Source organism: Poecilia reticulata, linkage group LG13, assembly GCF_000633615.1.
Source record: "Poecilia reticulata strain Guanapo linkage group LG13, Guppy_female_1.0+MT, whole genome shotgun sequence".
Lineage (NCBI taxonomy): Eukaryota > Metazoa > Chordata > Actinopteri > Cyprinodontiformes > Poeciliidae > Poecilia > Poecilia reticulata.
Window position 1 is genome coordinate 31,628,263 of NC_024343.1, and position 18,676 is coordinate 31,646,938.

The window sequence follows — 18,676 nt, forward strand, 5'->3', positions numbered from 1 at the left end:
TGAGATTATTCAAAAAAATTCTAAGCTTTTTCTAGCATTTTATTTTACTTTTCAAACTCAAAAATGTTCATGTTTTTTTCTAGAAAATTTCTGAGTATTAAAAAAATTTAAGTTTATTTTTCTGGCAAATTTTCAACAAACTTAGAAATCTCAAAATGTCTTACTTTTTTGGCAGAAATGTCTTTTTATTTTTCTATCTGCACTGACCCTAATAAACTGTCATAATTAGCTGTTTAATTTTTTTTACTTTCCTGACTGTCGGTAGTCGCCATCAGGTCGCACCTGTGCGGCCGCCATGTTGGCCCCGCCCCCTGTCTGCCGGTGGGAGGTGTTGGACCAATCAGGCCGGCCCCCTGACGGTTTCAGTCTGCGCGCGGCGCAGAGGGGAAGCAGTCCGAGTGGATCCGCCGACGCGCCGCCATGCACTCCGCCAGTAAGTCGTGGCTGCTGCTCAGCGGCTTCGTGCTCTTCTACATCATCTACCTGCTGTTCGGGGCGCTGGTTTTCTCCAGCATCGAGCGGCCGGCGGAGGACGAGCTGCGCCTCGACACGCAGCGGCTGAAGGAAACCTTTCTGAACCAGAGCTGCGTCAGCGCCGCGACCCTGGAGCTGTTCCTCAGCAGAGTCCTGGCCGCCAACAAGCACGGCGTGTCCGTCCTCAGGAACTCCTCCAGCCGGTCCAACTGGGACCTGGCGTCCTCCATGTTCTTCGCAAACACGCTGGTCACCACTGTAGGTGAGTCCGCCAAACTTTGCGGGTTTTACGCATGACGCAAGTCAAACAAACGGGGGGAGGGGGATCCCCGTTATTTTAACTTGAATGCAATAATGTGACCTGAATGAAGATTAGATTCCTAAAAGTATCAAACTGTTCACTGAAAAGAAAATGGAGCTCCAACGTAAAACAATCAGTTAATTTGTTAAAATCTGTCAAATTAAGTTTAACATGACAAATTGTATAAACTTAACATGTTTACTTGAATAATCATTACATTTTTAAGTTGGATCATCTGCTTTATTTTTTTAGTGTAGTTTTATCTCTTTTTTTTTACCACGTGTCCTGGATATTTATAACCAAATGCAGCTGCGTAACTTTCTGTAAAGTTTTTCAGCCTTGACTTATGAACACTGAAACCAAAAACCACAACAGAGCTAATATTTGGTGCAACAGAGACCAAAGTTTTTTCTAAACTCTCATAACTGTTTAACCTGAATATGTCAACTTGGTACCAACTGAAGGCATCACTGGCAGAGTGCCCAGGTGTTTTAGTGTTTAAATCCAGTATTTTATCAAGTTTATTGTCTTAATTGGATGAATTTAACTCCAATTTATAAAGAAAATATCTAATTTAAGAGGTCGCTTCCTGGATTAAACTGTTGGTAGGAGGATTAATATACTTAATGAAACTTTATTTTGTTTTTTAGAGTCTTTTCTGCTTTCAGTTTCCCACTGAGACAAACAAATATTCTATTCTGAAATAGATTTTTACAAGCAACTGGTCTTAAATTGAATTCAGCTGTAAAGTAGATCGTTTTGGTGATTTTTAGGGTTTCACTGATTATAAAATTTGGACTGACGCTGATATTTACCAATATTATATCTACTGCAGTCTTTCACTGTCATGTTTCAATTTTTAATTTTGGGTTAACGGTTCACATTAAAAGTAAATTTTGATTCAAAAAATGTGATTCATAATTAGTTATGCTTCAATGTGCAAAACTATCCTTTACTCCAATCTGCTTTGCAAAAACAACAAAAATGGAGACACTTGGTGTCTTTTTCACATTAAGTTTTAATAATTAATCCAACGTCTCACTAAATTGTTGAAGTTGCATCACGTCTTAGTGCAACTCTGGAGAACTTTAGTGAATCTGCGTTTCTGTTTACCATCAAATTGAGCAAATAGAAAAATTGCTTATTTTAGAAAACCGTGACGGAAACTTTATTCACATCAGGAGACGCTTGATGATGAACAGGATGTTACTACTGGCAGAAACGACAAAGACAGGAAGCAGTTGGAAGATTATGTTTTTTAATGACTTGTCATGTCAACAAACTTATTCATGTGATTTTGTTTCTTATTTAATAGAAACACAGTTGTGGAAATAGTTTTTTTCCACATTAGCAGAATATTTGCTAAGTTTTGCACACTGAAGTTGAACTTTCTTCACTTCATAGAAATTTCAAAATGTTCCCAAGAAAAATACTGGTATTAATCAACATTTCAGTTATGAATTTTTGAAATGTCCTTATTTCTAGAAAATTACTGGGATTAATTTAAAATTTTTATTTATCTACATCGGCCCCAATATGCCATCTTATGTACCCAAATTTATCATCTGTGATTTTACCATTAGTTTGTTTTTCAAAAATTATCAGGTTGAACCAAAATAAAAAAGCAATGTTTTTTGTTTTTTTTTTCTGGTTAATTTCCAGTAAAATGTTGACTTTTTTGGGTGATTTTTGGTTTATACTTTCAGTTCATAACTGAAACCATGAACTGAACTTGAATTCATGCTCTTTATGTTCCTGTAACTTTAATTTGGTTCGTTAAGCTCAAGGTGTTAAATTTAACCCCATGTAGTTTTAAGAGTTTCCTGAACACGATGAATTTAGAAAAGGAGCCAAAAGAAACTGCTGACATCATTTGTGCTTCAGGACTTATGGGCCTGGTTTTCAATGCACTTCCTGTTTTGACAGGAAGTTGAGGCAGCTGCTGATAAGCTGGGCTGCAGAATAGTTTGACATGTTTGCTTCTGTACTGCCAGGAAGGAAAGCAAACCCCCTTTATAAACCATTTAGAACCCAGTTTCAGCTGCAAAAACTACAAACCCTCCAAACGAAAGTTTCATAATGTTTCTGAAAATAACCTGGTGGAAATTAATCTTTAACTGGAGGGGGGACACATTCAGTGATTCACCTCTGAATATTTCTACAGAAAAAACTATTAATTCTACCTACCATGCAACATTAAGTGGCTGTAATATTTCTGTCTGGTTCAATAAACACATAAAAGTTGTTTTGTACATTTAAATCAAAGAAACTCCAGCTGAGCCAAGTGGGTGATTTGGCTCTTTTTGGTTGCCTAGCAACAACTTGCTGGGTAACGATCTGAAGTCCCCTCCCCCACAACTTCAGTTGCCTAGCAACAACCTGCTAAGTAACTGTCACAACAGCAGTTTAAGTTTTATTCCAGTTTTCTTTATAACTGATTTAAAATGATGTTAAAAAAAGACGTTTAGTGAAACTGGATAAGAGATCAGTTTGACATTATTTCAAATATTTAAAAAAAAAAACTTATCAACTCATACATGTTCTTTATTGCTTACATTTTTAGTTTCTGTTTAACATTTAATTAATGGCTAACTTATTTTTTAATTTTTAGCTTAACTTTTTTTTTACATTTTAAATTTTATTTAAATTTTTCTGATACTTTTTAGTTTCTGCTTTTTTTTAAAGAAATTTTCAGTGGTTAACTTTATTTTAAACGGGGTTTTTTTTCATAATTTTTTTTTTATCGATTTAAAAAAACAACTTTACAGCAGCTAACATTTGTCTTACCTTGGAAACGTCTACAAGTTTAGTTCTTGTGAAATATTGGATCATCTGCTGTATGGAAGCTGAAATATGTCTCTACTGATTAAAATCCCTGTTTCAGTCGTTGACGCCGCCGCATGTTTTGCTCTTTGCTGCAAAACGCAGGTTTATCTTGGTCAACTGCTGCTGAGATAGTCGCCGTCACAGACATGCTGCTGTAAAATGCTCACATGTTGCTGAGGAAATGCAAATTCATGCATGAAGCAGAACAGAGATGATCTTTGTTTGCCTGGTTGGTTTCTACATTTTCTCCTTCTGCGTTTTAAATGAAGACGAGAACAAAAGCGGCGTCATGGCAACCCGCAGTGATCAGACAGCGGCGCGTGATTTTTGTTTTCCGCTGCGGTTCTCGTGTTTCTGCTGGTTGCCTGGACTCTGGATGTAGAGCTGCAGGAGAAACGTGCAACCAGTTTGCACTAAAGTGAGAGACGTGCAGCTGAAAGCAACGTTTTACTGTCGTTCACATGTCGAGCGCAAGGAAACGACCTCTGACCTGCAGAACAGCTGGAGGTCTGAGCTCTAATCCTGACCTTGAAATGCATAATTATCACATGACGTCAAACTTCTGGGAACTTTGTCGCTGACGGCCATCTTGTTAGGCAGTTGCTATGACGACAATAACAAGCCACTAGCTTAGAGCTAGCTCTCGCCTCATTCATATCCAACTTATAGACAATACAAATATTTCATTGTTTATACAACACAACTGGGTATTTCTTGCTTTTGGCTGCAGTCTTTTGGTGAATTTTTGGTTAAAACATGTTTTTTTTTTTTTTTTCATTCAGTTGGTAGAAAATCCAGAAACTTTCCTCAAGTTGGAACAGAAACAATGTAATTACTCAAAGTGCAGCGTATTAAAATACTCCTAAAAGTACATAAAAAAAATTACTCAAATGTAACTAGTTACATTTACCTGACTTTTAGGTGAAAGTACTTGAGGTTTGATTGATAAATATTGATATTCTAGCACATACTTACTCATAATAAGTAATATTTTCTTAATATCAAGCTTTTATATCTTACTGAGATAATTAAGTACAAAAACACTTAGAATATTTCTTATTTTAACATAAACCCCTCTTGGTGAGAAATTATTTTGTCAAAAAGAAAACAAGAAAAATCTCCTTAATTTAAGATATTTAATCTTACTAAGATTTCAGTTTTTGCAGTGTAGATGAGCTTTCAGAATTGGTTAAAAAGCTAAATGAAATATTGGTGCATTAGCTATTTAGCGTAGCATCTAATTACCTCGTTTTAATCATCTAGTGAGATTTTGTGACCTGAATCATCCAGTTCTGGTGCAGAAAACGGTTTTTGTACATTTAGTACCTTTAGACCACTAGAACATTTCTGAATTGGAGAATCCAGAAATGTACTCAAGAGAAACGATACTTTATTATAAAATTACTGAAAGTACAAAGTTGTAAAAGTAGGAGTATTGAAAAGTTACTCCAGTAAATGCACCCAGTGGCTGTGGTTGGTGTCCCTGCAGGTTACGGCCACCCCACGCCGCTGTCTGACGCTGGGAAAGCGTTCTCCATCGCCTACGCGCTGATCGGCGTTCCCTTCACCATGCTGGTGCTGACCGCCTGCGTCCAGAGGATCATGCAGCCTCTGGTCCTCGCCCCGGTCGGCCTCCTGCAGCGCGCCGGCCTCAAGCCGCGGCCGGCCACCGTCGTCCACTTCCTGCTGCTGCTGCTGGCGGTGGTGCTGTGCTGCCTCCTGGCGCCGGCCGCCGTGTTCAGCGCGCTGGAGGCGTCCTGGACGTTCCTGGACAGCGTCTACTTCTGCTTCATATCGCTGTGCACCATCGGGCTGGGGGACTTCGTCCCGGCGGCGCGGCCCGGCCAGCCTTACAGGGCGCTGTACCAGGTGGCCGTCATGGGTGAGTTCAACTGACCCATCAGCAGGTCATAACTTTAATGAAATGATCTCATGTTTGCTTTTATGCAGAAACACAGAATCTTACCAAGTATTTTAGTTTCTAGTGCAAACACCTTCATACACTCGAATTAAACTGAGCAACTTTTCAGCAACATGAATCATTTTTTGTAGGCTGTTGCCTAGCAACCCAGTTTAGCCCCACTGGCAGATTATTTCATAGTAAAAATGTTTTGTTAGAAGTGAAATAATCTACTAGCTTAACTGGAACTTTTTCTTTTTACATTGAGGATTTATTGACTACAAACAAACAAACTCTTAGTTCTTGTTTAAAAGTTACTTGTAAATGACTTTGTCTTATTTCAGATGCACTGTAAACTAAACCGATATAAGTTGGTGGGGTTTAGTTTTTGCAGTGTTGCGTTTCAGAGTGTTTGGTTAGGAGGCGCCGCCTCATCCTGAAGGAGGATCGTCATCATGTTTACTGAGCTCCGGTTCAACTGATGCAAACAAGGCGGACGGCTTAAAACCCAGGGAAACGTATGGCGTAACTGGATTAAAACTTTAAATGGTTTCCATAGTAACCCTCCCCGGTGGTGGTTGTTAAACGGCTCACTGTAAATATATCACCAGATTTAACGACACTTTCATTGAACAAACGATGGAGAAAATGATGAACATCAATCCAGACGGGTTGGTTTTTCTCACCATGAATTGGATTTTATTGTGAAAATGATGATAAATGCTCTCCTTGTTGTGTCGTTAGCGCTCAGCTAACCTCAGCTAACCTCAGCTAACCTCAGCTCCTGTAAACTTCATCCGGAGACGTGAAGTTTGAGTTCATTCAGGGTTTTGTTGCTCTGTTAGCCTGGATCTCCAGCTTCTGTCCTTCCTGTGGCCCGGCCCGGTTTTTACCCCTAAGCTCCAGTTTATCACCAGTCTGGTGGAAAATCCCCAGAGCGAGTCCTGAATGTTGGCGCTTCGTCTATGTTTAGCAGCTGTTTATTGCTTTGTGCGTCGGTGTGAAGCCGCCTGCTGCAGATGGTTCTTAGCTCGGAGGTGAGAAGTGGCTCCTCTCTGCTTCTCCTTTTCCTCAGCAGGCGTAGACGGCCACTTCCTCTTTAATGAAACTTTAACCTGACGGTTGCTCTCCCTGCCACTATTACTTCATTTCTCCTTCTAAACATTTTGTTTTCATTAGAACCGTTTAAAATTAAGCAGTTTGGATTTTATTCCTGTTTTAGGAAAAATGTGTTAACCTGATGCAGTTTTATGTGCTTTCTTAAAAAAAAAACTTATTTTTTAACTCTAAAGAAGAGTTGAAAAACTTTAGGAATCAGTTTTTCTTTTATGATGCCAAAGAAAACGAATCGTGTTGCTAAAGTCGGGTTTCCTGTTTAGGTGTTGATGGGTTTTTATACGACAGGCCAGGAAAAAAATAAATACAAAAATCATTGTGAGGAAAAAAAGTCATAGAAGAATCGAGTCGCACTGCTACAGCAACAAAGTCGCAACGTTAAATACAATAAAGTTGGATGCCAAAGTTAAAAAGTACGAGAATAAGAAAATTTAAATGACCAGAACTGACGTGATGCGAGGAAAAAGTTGTGGAAGAATCATGGTACGACAGCAGAACGGCGACATTACAGGAACTGTGGTGACGTTTCCAGAAAGTCGTGAAAATAAAGTTGACAGTAAAAATAATATGCCAGCATAAGAATTAAAATTCAGTTCAGATGTAACATGGGGGGAAAAATCGTTTGATAAAAGCATCTATTTTTCTCAGCTGCAGGTTGCAGAACCAGGAAATGAATCCATGAATGTTTGAATCCTTTCACCTCCAAATCTCCGAACGTCTTGTGAATCCTTTTGTTTTCCTGCATCAGCTGCTCGGGGTGAACATTTTTCTCCGTCATGTTTTGGCAGGAAGCCGAGCGCTTCACACGCAGCAGCCATGTTGGTTCCTCCAGACAGGCAGGATTACGTAATGTCAGAATAAGTGAAGCCAGATTAACTGAACAGGATTAGAAAGTGCAGAATGTGACTGTTTCCTTCAGCCACTGAAGCTAAAATCTATTTACCTGATTTGTTCCACATTCACATGGTTTGAGCTGCAAAACGACCTGATTTCTGGCAGATTCTGAATTTCTGCAACACTTTTGCTTCAATCTGGGAGGAATTTCAAAACTCCTGAACTGCTGTTTGAGTTTTGCTGCTGAGTAAATATTTTAGGACGAGTTGTGGAGTTTGAACAGTCAAAGTCCTGAAACTTATCAGCTGCTGTCTGTTTTCCTAAATTCTGGAATCGTTTAAAACAAAGTAGGTTGTTTCTTCAGTTTCTGAGTAATTTAATGGCAGCAGGCCATTAAAGTAAAGTGAAATCCTGCCATGTTTTCCAGGAAGAGTTGCTGAGGACCAACTTTAATATTATGGAGGAAAAATGTTTTTCTTCTTTAAGGAGGAAAATAATCGGAGCAGGAATTATATGCTGTTTATTTTCAGAAAAAATGTGTTTTAAAGGTAAATCTGCTTAAAACAAGTAAAAAGGATCAATTTAGATTATTATTTTTTTAAGTTTGGTGGTGTTTTCCTGAGATTGTAGACTTTAATAAAGTTTTTAAATGTGCTTTTAATTTCTTAAGAACATGAGAACTTTTTAAATTGACTTTTTAATTACTACTAGTTAGTTGCTCAAACCTTCAAGCACTTTTTATATGAACACTAGTTCCAACAGCATTTAGCATAAGCTAATGCTAACTCTGGTTTAAATTACACATCGACCCTTGAAAGACGACAGCCATTTAGCACCAGTTTACTTTTAACTTGTCCATGTTCTGTAATGCTCTGTGGATTGTATTTATAACTTCTGTGAGTTGATTTGTTTGTAAAAGTTGTTGAGGGGAGAAAAAAGGAAGAACCTTCACCCACTTCAAAATAAAAGCATGAATACAAACATCTACTTAATGAATCTTATCTGATGGATAACCAAAACTTCAACACAGATGTGGAGCTATATTCAACTAAAACCTGAGTGAAGCGGTTTAGATTTTATCTGAATAAATTACGATGTAAAACTTCTTCGTGGAATGTAAATATTAATGGAGTGGTGTCAGATTTTAGTGGTTATAGGATTTCTCCTTTGTCGTTGGTAAAAGACCAGGAGCCATTTCTCCTGCTAGCGTTAGACTAATGTGTTTGCAATCTTTTAATCTCCATGGCAACCACTCAGCTGTGCAAAATGCCTGGTTGGCCCTAGCCCCGCCTTCGAGGACAAAACTCCTCCTCTGAGGAGCTGCAGTTTCCAAGCTTCTGCCTCGCAGAGCAACCCTCCACCACAACTCCTCCACTCGGCTCCTTCAGACTAGCCTGCAGCAATTGGCAAACACCTGGTGGAACTGCTGAGCTCATTACAGGAGCTACTGCTCAGTTAAACGCTGTTAAAGGGTTAATGTAGGAGCCGAGTTGTGATGACTTCCTGTAGGCGGAGTTTCGGAGAATAGGAGCTTCTTAAAGAGACGGAGGCGTCAAATTGGAAAGCCAAATTTCTCAAGTCATATTTGATGTACATTATTTTTATAACTTATTTTGCTATAAAAACACAACACTGGCCCTTTAAACAAAATATTTTTGGCCAGCAATATCAGATTTTCTCAGGTTTTGCATGAGACCAAGTTGAGACTTTTTCTGTTTTGGCTTTTCCAGTCTACCTGTTCATTGGTCTGATGATGATGTACCTCCTCCTACGGACCTTCCACAAGATGGCCGACGTCCACGGCCTGACCACGTTCTTCCAGCTGCCGCGCTGCGAGGCGTCTCTGATGGACGACGACACGGAGCCGATCGTCTGCAACGACCCGACTCCGCCTCGCCCGAAAGACAGGCCCGCCACCAAACCTCTGGATCCGGGATCCCAACCGTCGTACAACTCCATCAACAAAGGCTGAGCCGGCGGCGGCGGGGAAAGGATTTACCTCTGGAGAGCCGCTGGGCTGAATCTGAACTCTTGTTTTAATTTCATTCCAGAGGAATTAAGATGAGCTTGAAGGTTCAGCCTGTTGGCGTGTAGAAAGTGTTAAAGCCAAAGTTGGAACAGAAAAACTTGCTAAAAAGCACAGGAAGCTGTTTATACGTCTTCTACACTGGTTTACAGTCTAAACGGGCACAAGACTTGGGTCGGTCTGCAGCTTTTTAACTAATTCACTTTGTACATGTTTGGTTTTTTTGTGTGTCACATGTTTGGATTTCTAATGCAGAACTAATGAGTAACATTTTATTTTTATTTTAGCAGAACGTACATCCGGATCTGCTCACTGAAACGAACGGCGTCCGTTTGACGTTTGGATTATTATTATTAATGAATGTCAAATTGTTTAAAACGTGACGGCGGCTTCAGATCTTCAGTGAAATCAGTCGGCTGCTTAGAAAAGGAAACTACGGCGGCATATTGGGGCCACTGTAGACGGGAAAGAGAATTACTGCCAAAAACATGAACATTTTGAGATTAATCTCCGAATTCTGTTAGAAAAACTTGGACATTTGAGTTTGAGGTCAAAAATTTGCACACAAAAAAAAACTCATTTTGAAACTATTTTTGAGAAACTTGGAAAGTTGAGTTTCTAAAGCTGAGATTTTTCTGAGATCTCAAAATTTGAGTTATTCTAACAAATGTTCAACTTCAGCTCAGAAATGTTCAAATTTGACTTTTGAGATTCAAATGTCCAAGAAAAAAAAATCTACAGTTTGAGATCTCAACATTTCTTGTAACAAATTATTTAAGAAGATTTGATGTCGATCTCAAAATTTGGGTCATTTTTTACCAGAAATTAACTTTTTTTGTTCTTTCTTTTGTTTACAATGGCCCCAGTACACAGTGGTAGAAAACAGAAGGGGGCGCTGTTTGCATGTAATTCGTCATGTTTGTGGGATTCATTCAAAACTGGAGCAAATGGTTTCAATACAGAGGCTGAACTCATCCATGGCTGTTTGAAGAAATACTTGAAATGCACTTTAATTAATGCAGATGTTACGATTGTAGTGCTGAAATAATGACTGTTGTAACAATTTAGGTAGCGTCTTAGTCATATTTAAATAAAGGTTTTTCCTTAAGTCTGCTCCTGTCTTTCTAGTCTGTTAAATATTTTATGAATTAACTTGAAATTTGGATCCTTCTCAAGTTTTGGTAGCAGACTTGATGTTTTATCGTCGCGGTCGAACAGTAATGGAGGATGTTTCTGAATCTGATGCAGAGGATTATAACGGGTTGTGTTTAAACAGCAGCTCTTGAATCTGTTTGCTTGACCATTCATACTGTTATTAAAATGCGAATAAGACTTCTGTGTGAAAGGTTGGATCCAAACGACTAACAGGTCCTGGACCAAAGCGACCAACGGAACGAGGCCTTGGATTCAAGAGACCAAAATACTTTTGAACCAAGCAAACGAAAAAACTAGAGCTTGGACCAAAGTGACTGATGGAACAAAACCTGAGACCGAAGAAACCTAAAGAATGAGGCCTTGGATTCAAGCGACTGACGGAAAGAGACCCGAGATCCCGGAATCATGCGACCAAAGGAATGAGATCCCAGATGCCAGAGGTTGAAGGAAAAAGATCCTGGACCCCTTCGGCTCTTTAAACACGACCAGCTTCAGCAAAAGTTGCATTTATTTTCTGCACTGAGGATAAAAATGGCTCTTTGGATTGAAAAGGGTCTTTGATTAAAAGCCTTGTGTCTTTGCAGAATGACATAACTGAACCGTGAAACTGGGTCTAACACAGGAACCACTAACCTCCATGCCATCATCTCATGACCGGAGAACAAAGATGGTTTTATTAAACGGGAAGTGAAGCTCGCCACCCACCCTGGTTCTTCCATCGTGTCATTGGTGAGGAAATGCTCTGCTGTTCTGCACAAACATCATGTTTCATGCAGATTCCTCACCGGCTGCATCGCAGGCTGGGACGGGAGGAATCTAACCCACAACCTTTCAACAGCAAGACCACTTTAACCACTGAGCTTGAATTGTTCAGCTTTTGAACCTTTATTAGAGGAACTTATCAATTTCGTTCCATGGAAACTGAAGCACATGATTGGAAACTTGAGAAAAATGGAAAATACCAGGATGTACGGCAAATTAGGGCTAAATGGAGACCTAATGTCTGATAAACCCAACCTAGGTAACCACTCACCGTTCAGATGGGATTTTAAAATGGAGATGGAATCAGTTTTATAAATGCAAATTTAGTCTTTCTGGAATTTTGCTGCTTATAGTTGCAGCAAATTGGAGCAACTTTCAGTTCTGATTAGTTTTCTACACTTTAAATCGATAATTATTACCTTTAGTTTGGGATGCTGTGCCAACAGGTTTTAAGCCTTTGCTTTTTCACTTCAGGAATGGCATGATGCGTAACCATGGCAACAAGGTATTGTTTTAACAACTGGTAGCAGCTGGCTAGCATCTCCAAAGCTCAAATACCTGAATTTTGACCCCAGACCTCAGTTGGTGGCAGAGAGGAGAGTTCAAACCACCTCTTCCATCCATCAGGGTTCATGGATTGTATCCCCTACTCCAACATCTCTAATTATAGCATAGACTGAAAATTTAAAGAGAAATGGCAAAAGGAAATGAGGTGGATTATACAGATTTTATACTTTCTATTGGCGATTCACAAATTTAGGTTGGCTTTGATAACATTTTTTTAAAAATGTGTTTTTTCAAGACACTTTAAATATCAAATATGGCAAATGATCCAAAAAGTTACATGATAATGGAAAATTTAAATGTAAAGTAAAAACATTTTATAATTTTTTTATCCTTTGTAATCTGGCTAAATGCACTGGTCTAGTCAAAGAATCATTCACTACTGAGGTCACTTACAATAAAATCAATTTAAAATAGTCTGGCAATAATCATGTAACGTGTCAAAAATGTAGTTTGAGAATTTCATTTAAAATTGTTTGAGATATCTGTAAAAGTTTCTTGTAACTGCTAAAAGTTTAAAAATCACAATTTGCACCCAGATATTTTAATAAAATTTGTATTTCTAAAACTAAAGGGCTATAAAACAAAAGTACATAAATTAAAAACAAAAAAAATAATGAAAGTACATCAAAATAAAAAGTACATAAGGTGGTACATTAACACATTATTAGTGATTTGTCCATATGATACGACTTTAAATAAAACATTTTGTTTGCAACAAAAACAGTTTATAGTCTTCAGAACAGGTAAAACTTCAGACGTTTCCGTGTTTCTTCAAACCATTCATATCTGGGTTAAATGCTCAACAATTAAATATGAAATGAGTATTAAATGTCTAACAATAACATTTAATAACAAAAGAGGGCTTTTTGTTTCATCACTGCCTATTAAAAACACTAACATGGTTGAGGCAAATGCATATTACTGACAAAGTGCAAAAATGTAAAGTAAACCATATAAAAACATGTCGGCAGCGCTGGGATTCTGACAGCCAATATGGCTGAAACTTTGCAGTGTGTTGGGTAACAGTGCTGTGATGGCTCTTAGTTTAAAAAGACAGAAAACGACTTCAAGTTTAACTCTTACAGAAACTGAACGTAACAGACGCCTGACATGTTCAGGAAAACGGCTGAAATATTCCCCAAAAACAAACTTCCTGACTTCATCTGAGCCGTAATGTTAGTGTTTCAGCCGCATGATCAGAACCGACAGCTGGCGCCATCTTCTGGTTCGGTCCCGGTACTGCGCACGCTTCAGACAGCTGCAGCTTACTGGCTCATGATCCACCGACTCGCTGCTTAGCAGTGAAGAAACGGCTCAGTCCAAACAGATTCTACTGCGACTCGGTTTATTTATAAACCAAAAGCTGCCCAAGATCCTCCTGCACCGTTTTTACATTTCATCTGCATTCCTACGACTTTCTAAACCCCGTAATGCACTATTGTTTGAGTTCATGTAGAAAGTTTAAAAATGATAAGCATTTCTTTTCTTCTGAATTCAGACCACTAACTTATGATGGAAGTTTTTTGTTGTTGTTTATTTTAGAGAAAGTCGTCAGGACTCCACCAGGATCTCCATTAGGTGCTCCAGCTCAAACGCTTCCCTGCTTTGATTAGGACCAGAGAAGGAGGCGGAGTCAGGTGAGGAAGAGGAAGATGAAGAGAGCGGACTGAAGGAGGAGAACGAAGGCAAGCACCTGAAGTTGGAGGAGGCGGAGGAGAACGGCGGCAGGTAGCAGATCAGCTCCTCTTCGGCCGGGTAGCCGACTCTCCCCAGCAGGGACGCGTCTACTTCCTGGAACAGATCCTCCATGCTGACGTCGTTCACGTAGCCGGGTTTCGCCGCGTCGCCGGCGCTCTCCGGGAGGTTCTCCACAGACCGCAGAGGCGTCCGCGGAGCTGCCTGCGGGCCGCCGTCGATGGTGGAGTCCAGCGCAGTGAGGATGGAGGAAATGGCGGCTGAAAGGGAGAAGTCGGACTCCACCGACCCCCAGTCCTCGTCCTCTGATTGGCCGCGGTTTGTGGGCGGAGTCGCCGGTTCTCCGGACATTAGGGCAGAGTCTGGTGGTGGTGGCGACTCACCGTGTTTCTCCAGAGCGATCTGGCGCAGCGTGTTGGCGATCAGAACCGAGCGGCGCAGGCTGGGCTCCGGCAGCTCCTGGCCGCGCTGGTACTTGTTCAGTGACACGGAGAAGACGAACTGCCGCTGGCTCTCCCACGTCGGGCTGCTCATGTCCGCCGCCTCCCCGTCCTCCGGGTCCAGTTTCCGTTTCTGACCTTTCAGAATCATCTTCACGCTGCGGAGGAAAGCAGAAACGGTTCAAGTTTGGATCTATAAATAAAAAAACCTGGAGAGATCCGACTAGACCCGACACATTAACACATTTACTGCCATAAACTCAGGCCTTATTCTTCTGGATGATGATTCGTCCCAGAAGTTCTTGTGATTAATGATAATATTGTTGTTTTGAGACCATTTTCAAGAACTACAATGGTAATAATGCAAGAACACATTCTCATGTTACTCAGCAGGTCGTTGCTAGGTAACGACAGCTGGGAAGGGGTTGGGGGGACTTGAACCTGCTTGTTACCGGGTAATTTGTTGCCAGGCAACCAGAGAGAGTGAGTGAGTTGATGCCACTCACATTCTACTGATTTTTTATTTAACTACTTAATTAAAAAAAATTTAATTCCTTTTGGAAACACCAAAAAAAAAAAGCTATATTGCCTAAAATGCAACAAAACAGCTTTAGTAAATCTCAACTGGTTAAAAATGTACACTTGAGGAGTTTTGGCAAAAAACACTTACAGACAAAAGTATTTTTATTTTAAATACAAGTACATATGTATATACACTGCTCAAAAAAATAAAGGGAACACTTTTGAATTTAAGTGAACCCTTTATTTTTTTGAGCAGTATATATATCCATACACATTGTTTTGGCTTATGAATACTGTTCTGATTACAACAAATTGTCTTTTTTGTTTTGATTAACTGATTGCTAAATTAGCTGACAAATGTTTAAATAATCAGTTAACACCTATAAATAACATGATCACAAAATAAAACCTGCCAGAAAAAAACAAAACAATTTTATAGTTTCTTTCAAGTGGAGCTACAAAGCTCATTTGTAAAACAAGAGGTCTCACTTTGACAAAATTTGCAGGTGTGTATTTGTGTCTAAATAAGACTGAAACCTGGACTGGAGTTTTTTCCACTGATGACAGCAGAACTGTTCAAATCCAGTCCGACATGTCTGGTCCCTGCCATGTTTTCAAATGGTTAAACTGGCTCCTAAAAACGAGCAGGAGCCTTTAATTGTTAATTTCAGGCAGGTGTGTTGAACCTGGAAAACACCTGAAACTTGTGGGACACCAGCACTGAGGACACAGCTGAATACAGGTTTTTTTTTTTTTAGAAAACTATTCATTTTTTTCCTAATTATGAAAACAAAAAAATATTTTTTTTTTGGAAGTTATAATTACACCTTTATTTATAACCTGCAATTTTTCCATTTGAACATTTCTTGGTTTTTTAGACTAAATGTTTTCAGATTTTTCCATCCATCAGTTTTTGTGATATTTTGGATGTTTGAGCTAAAAATTCCTTTCCAATAATGAATTAAGGTGTTTTTGGTATCAGAAAAACTTCATCTACCAATAGAAACTGAAAAGGAGATAAAAAAAAAGAAAAGATTCTGAATCTACAATTTGAGAAAAGAAATCAGATTGTCTTGATATAAAATTGATGTGAAAAGCTTTAAATCTTTTATAAATTCTGATTTGTATTTTAGACAATGAGAAGAATATACTCAATTTGTGCTTCCTCTCATTTTATTTTGTTTTTCCACTTAAACTTGAAAAATTACCAAATCAAATTCTATACTTTAAGACTGATCACTATTATAACAAATAACAAATAGTATGGAGGAAGTAAAACAACTGGTGTGGAATATCACATGTCCTTATTTTTAAATGATGCCATCAATCTAATGGAGGACATAAATTAGTCATCTGTTAGCTTCTGCTTTACTATGACTCAACATTCTTCGTGACTCGTTTTTCTTAAAGTTTTCAAGTTTCAGGACAAATATAAACTAATTCAAAAACACTTTAAAGGTTGGGATCATTTAATTTGAAAAGTGTAAAATCAGTGAAAGTTTCCCAAGGATTATATCTAATTACAAGTAAAACTTAAAGTTCAGAGTTAAAAAGGTAGAGTCAGGATCGATATCGGAAACCGTTTAAATTATATATTCTGATTTAGTCAAGTTTGGTTTTGTGTTTTTTGAGTTTTTAGAGGTATTTTTGATCCTCTGAAAGCTGCTTTTTTTGAGACACAAGATGGGGGTTGCTGCTGTAACGTTTGATTCATCGTGTGGGAGGGAAAAAAATTACCCGGCTACACAGAGGACACTTTATAAAATGGTTTAAATAAACAACTAACATTTTATTTTTTAAAAACAAAACACTTTAACTCACCCGGAAACCCAGGCTGTAAACTTGTAAAGCTGTTTTAAAAGACGGTTAAACCGACCTGTTGGCTCACTCCTCCCTCGGCGAGTTTCGTTGCTGCCGTTTAACTTTTAAACTCGTCGCAATTATTCACTTCGCTAAAAGGACGACCGATGAGACGTCGCTTTTATGTAACCAAAGTAAAAATTGAACGGAATTTAAATAGCGATTTTTGAAAAGGTGAAAAACGTTTAAATGTACCGGAGCGCGGAGTCGGCTGAAACTAAGAGCAAGCTCCCGCCCGTGATTTGAGTTTCACGCCAGTCGCTTTACAGTTGGAAGCTGGACGTCGAAAGGTATTCTGGGTAATGGAGTTTAGTTGCGTAACATTCCACCAGATGATTTTTTTTTCCTTTACAAAACAAGCTAATGTAACACTTCTTTATCTTATACTAATAACAGCATATCGGTATTGATATAAATAGTATTTATAAAACCGTTAAGTCGCCACTGTTCCAAATAAAGCCTTGGATATTATGTAATTTGCATTGCAGTAATTCCTCAATGATTACGTCACCTCACAAAAAAGGCATTTCCGTCGGAGTTCAGTATAAAACCACCAAAATTATAACCTAATGGGGTTAGTTATTACATTTACCACAGGACAATGTATACTTTATGACATAAAAGCAAAAAAAAAAAACTAATAATATCGTTAAAATTACCTATTTTTAAACCTTTTTGTATGATTTTTAAAAAAGAAAGCAAGAAAAGAAGTTTCCACGTCCACAAGGAAACTTATTTAAAAAGAAGGGCGGTTATGGAAGCCCAGGAAGAGAAGTTACCTGAAAGTTGTGGCCCATATGTAGAAAATCTGTTAGTAAAATTAGCTCGAATCGAACAGAAACATGTCAAAGTTTCTGGTTTCGGTTCTATTCTTTTAAACTTCCAGCTTCATGAGGTTCCAGCGAGTCAAAAACAGCCGCAGATCCTCCTCCAGCCTTCCCAGCCTTAACATTGGCCAGAACAGGAAAAAGGTCAATTTACCGAAATACAACTTCCGTTTAACTCTTTCAAAGTAAAGGCTTGCGCAAATCCGTTAACCATTGTTTGGTAAGTACAAAGTTAGAGATAAAATAACAGTGGCAAGCTCAGAGACGTATTGGCACCATGGTAAATAGAAAAAAGAGAACATTTCCACCAAAAAAAAAAAAGACATTTTGAGATTCATCTAAAAAATGTTCGAGAAAGAACTTGGAGATTTCTATGTTTGAAAAGTCAAACGAGACATTTTGTGACTGACCTCAGGAATTGAGAAAAACCTTCGAAATTTCCAAATTTCTGAAGTTGAATGCGTGGAAATTTCGAAGTTTTTCTAGAAAATTTTTCTAGAATTTTTTTTTTTAGCCTGCGTTGTGTTTTGAGGCGGTTGAGACACAAATGGAAGTAGAAAATTTGCAAAATATGAATTTTGTATTATACGTCCCCTTTAAATCTTGTCTTCTTTTCCTTCTCCTAAAAGGAAATGTCTCTTCCACAGAATAATTTATTAAAATCATAACATATATTCATGCACATTAAAGCATGTAACTTTTTTTTTTACATATTTGTTAAAACTGTCACCATGTTGTGACAGTTTATGAAACAGATAATCTGTGATGGAATCAATCCCCTCTACCTGAGCTTTTGTTGTCGTTTTAACAATTTATTGAATGCGTCATGAATGTTGCTCATATTGTGGAAGCATCAGAATGAATTATGAGCCATTTGGAAAAGCTGTGAAACTGCATGGTACAACATTTGGAGCAGGAAGTTTCATAGATTGATCCACATAAAGTTGTAGAAACGTGATTAAGTGAGCCTCCCACGGCCGCCAACAAGCTGCCCCTGAACAGGACACATCCAGGGTCATATTACAGCCACTGGCTTCAGCCTGAAGACAGAAGTGAGATGTGGCTGTGAAATGTAGAGACTGGACTGGAACCAAGGATGGTTGAACCTTCTCATTTATATACGGCACCAGCAGTAACCAGTTTGACTGGTTTCAGCAGAGAAATGCCTGGGATCTCGCACTGGTCTGAATGTGACACTGGACACCCGTGGGAAAACTATTTGAACATTTCTAACATTTGAAAGTAATACTGCAAGCGATTCTGCCAAAGAGAGACACAGGCATCAGCAGAGGATCTGTGGGAGTAGAAATGGAGTCATAGAACAAACAAAGCAACTTTCATTTGTCATTTCTTCGAGCTCACTGCCACCAC

General features: G+C 38.8%; 2 protein-coding genes across 5 annotated transcripts; one reads left to right on the top strand and one right to left on the bottom strand.

Moving 5' to 3' along the window:
• The first annotated feature begins 342 nt into the window (after positions 1-342).
• Positions 343-10,590, top strand: kcnk6 (potassium channel, subfamily K, member 6). The gene is made up of 3 exons (XM_008426586.2): positions 343-736; positions 5,091-5,483; positions 9,182-10,590. The coding sequence occupies exons 1-3, from the start codon at positions 421-423 to the stop codon at positions 9,421-9,423; spliced, it is 951 nt and encodes a 316-aa protein (XP_008424808.1). The 5' UTR covers positions 343-420; the 3' UTR covers positions 9,424-10,590.
• A 2,878-nt stretch (positions 10,591-13,468) lies between these two features.
• Positions 13,469-17,422, bottom strand: sertad3 (SERTA domain containing 3). 4 transcript variants are annotated; one of them, XM_008426590.1, is made up of 3 exons: positions 16,495-16,791; positions 13,655-14,254; positions 13,469-13,561 (listed from the first exon to the last, which is right to left on the bottom strand). In XM_008426590.1, exons 2-3 carry the CDS (start codon positions 14,245-14,247, stop codon positions 13,513-13,515), a joined length of 642 nt encoding a protein of 213 aa, XP_008424812.1. In that variant the 5' UTR covers positions 14,248-14,254; positions 16,495-16,791; the 3' UTR covers positions 13,469-13,512. The 4 variants fall into 4 exon arrangements, with proteins under 4 accessions (XP_008424812.1, XP_008424811.1, XP_008424809.1 ...); XM_008426589.2 differs by lacking the exon at positions 16,495-16,791 and adding an exon at positions 17,258-17,422 and having other exon boundaries at positions 13,469-14,254; XM_008426587.2 differs by having other exon boundaries at positions 13,469-14,254; positions 16,495-16,787.
• Positions 17,423-18,676: the final 1,254 nt, after the last annotated feature.

Bases quoted from the DNA above. Each gene is read 5' to 3' on its own strand.
- sertad3 (XM_008426589.2), bottom strand. From the start codon at position 14,247: ATGATTCTGAAAGGTCAGAAACGGAAACTGGACCCGGAGGACGGGGAG.
- kcnk6 (XM_008426586.2), top strand. From the start codon at position 421: ATGCACTCCGCCAGTAAGTCGTGGCTGCTGCTCAGCGGCTTCGTGCTC. The intron at 737-5,090 runs GTGAGTCCGCCA...GTGTCCCTGCAG, and splicing joins CACGCTGGTCACCACTGTAG to GTTACGGCCACCCCACGCCG. The intron at 5,484-9,181 runs GTGAGTTCAACT...TGGCTTTTCCAG, and splicing joins GTACCAGGTGGCCGTCATGG to TCTACCTGTTCATTGGTCTG.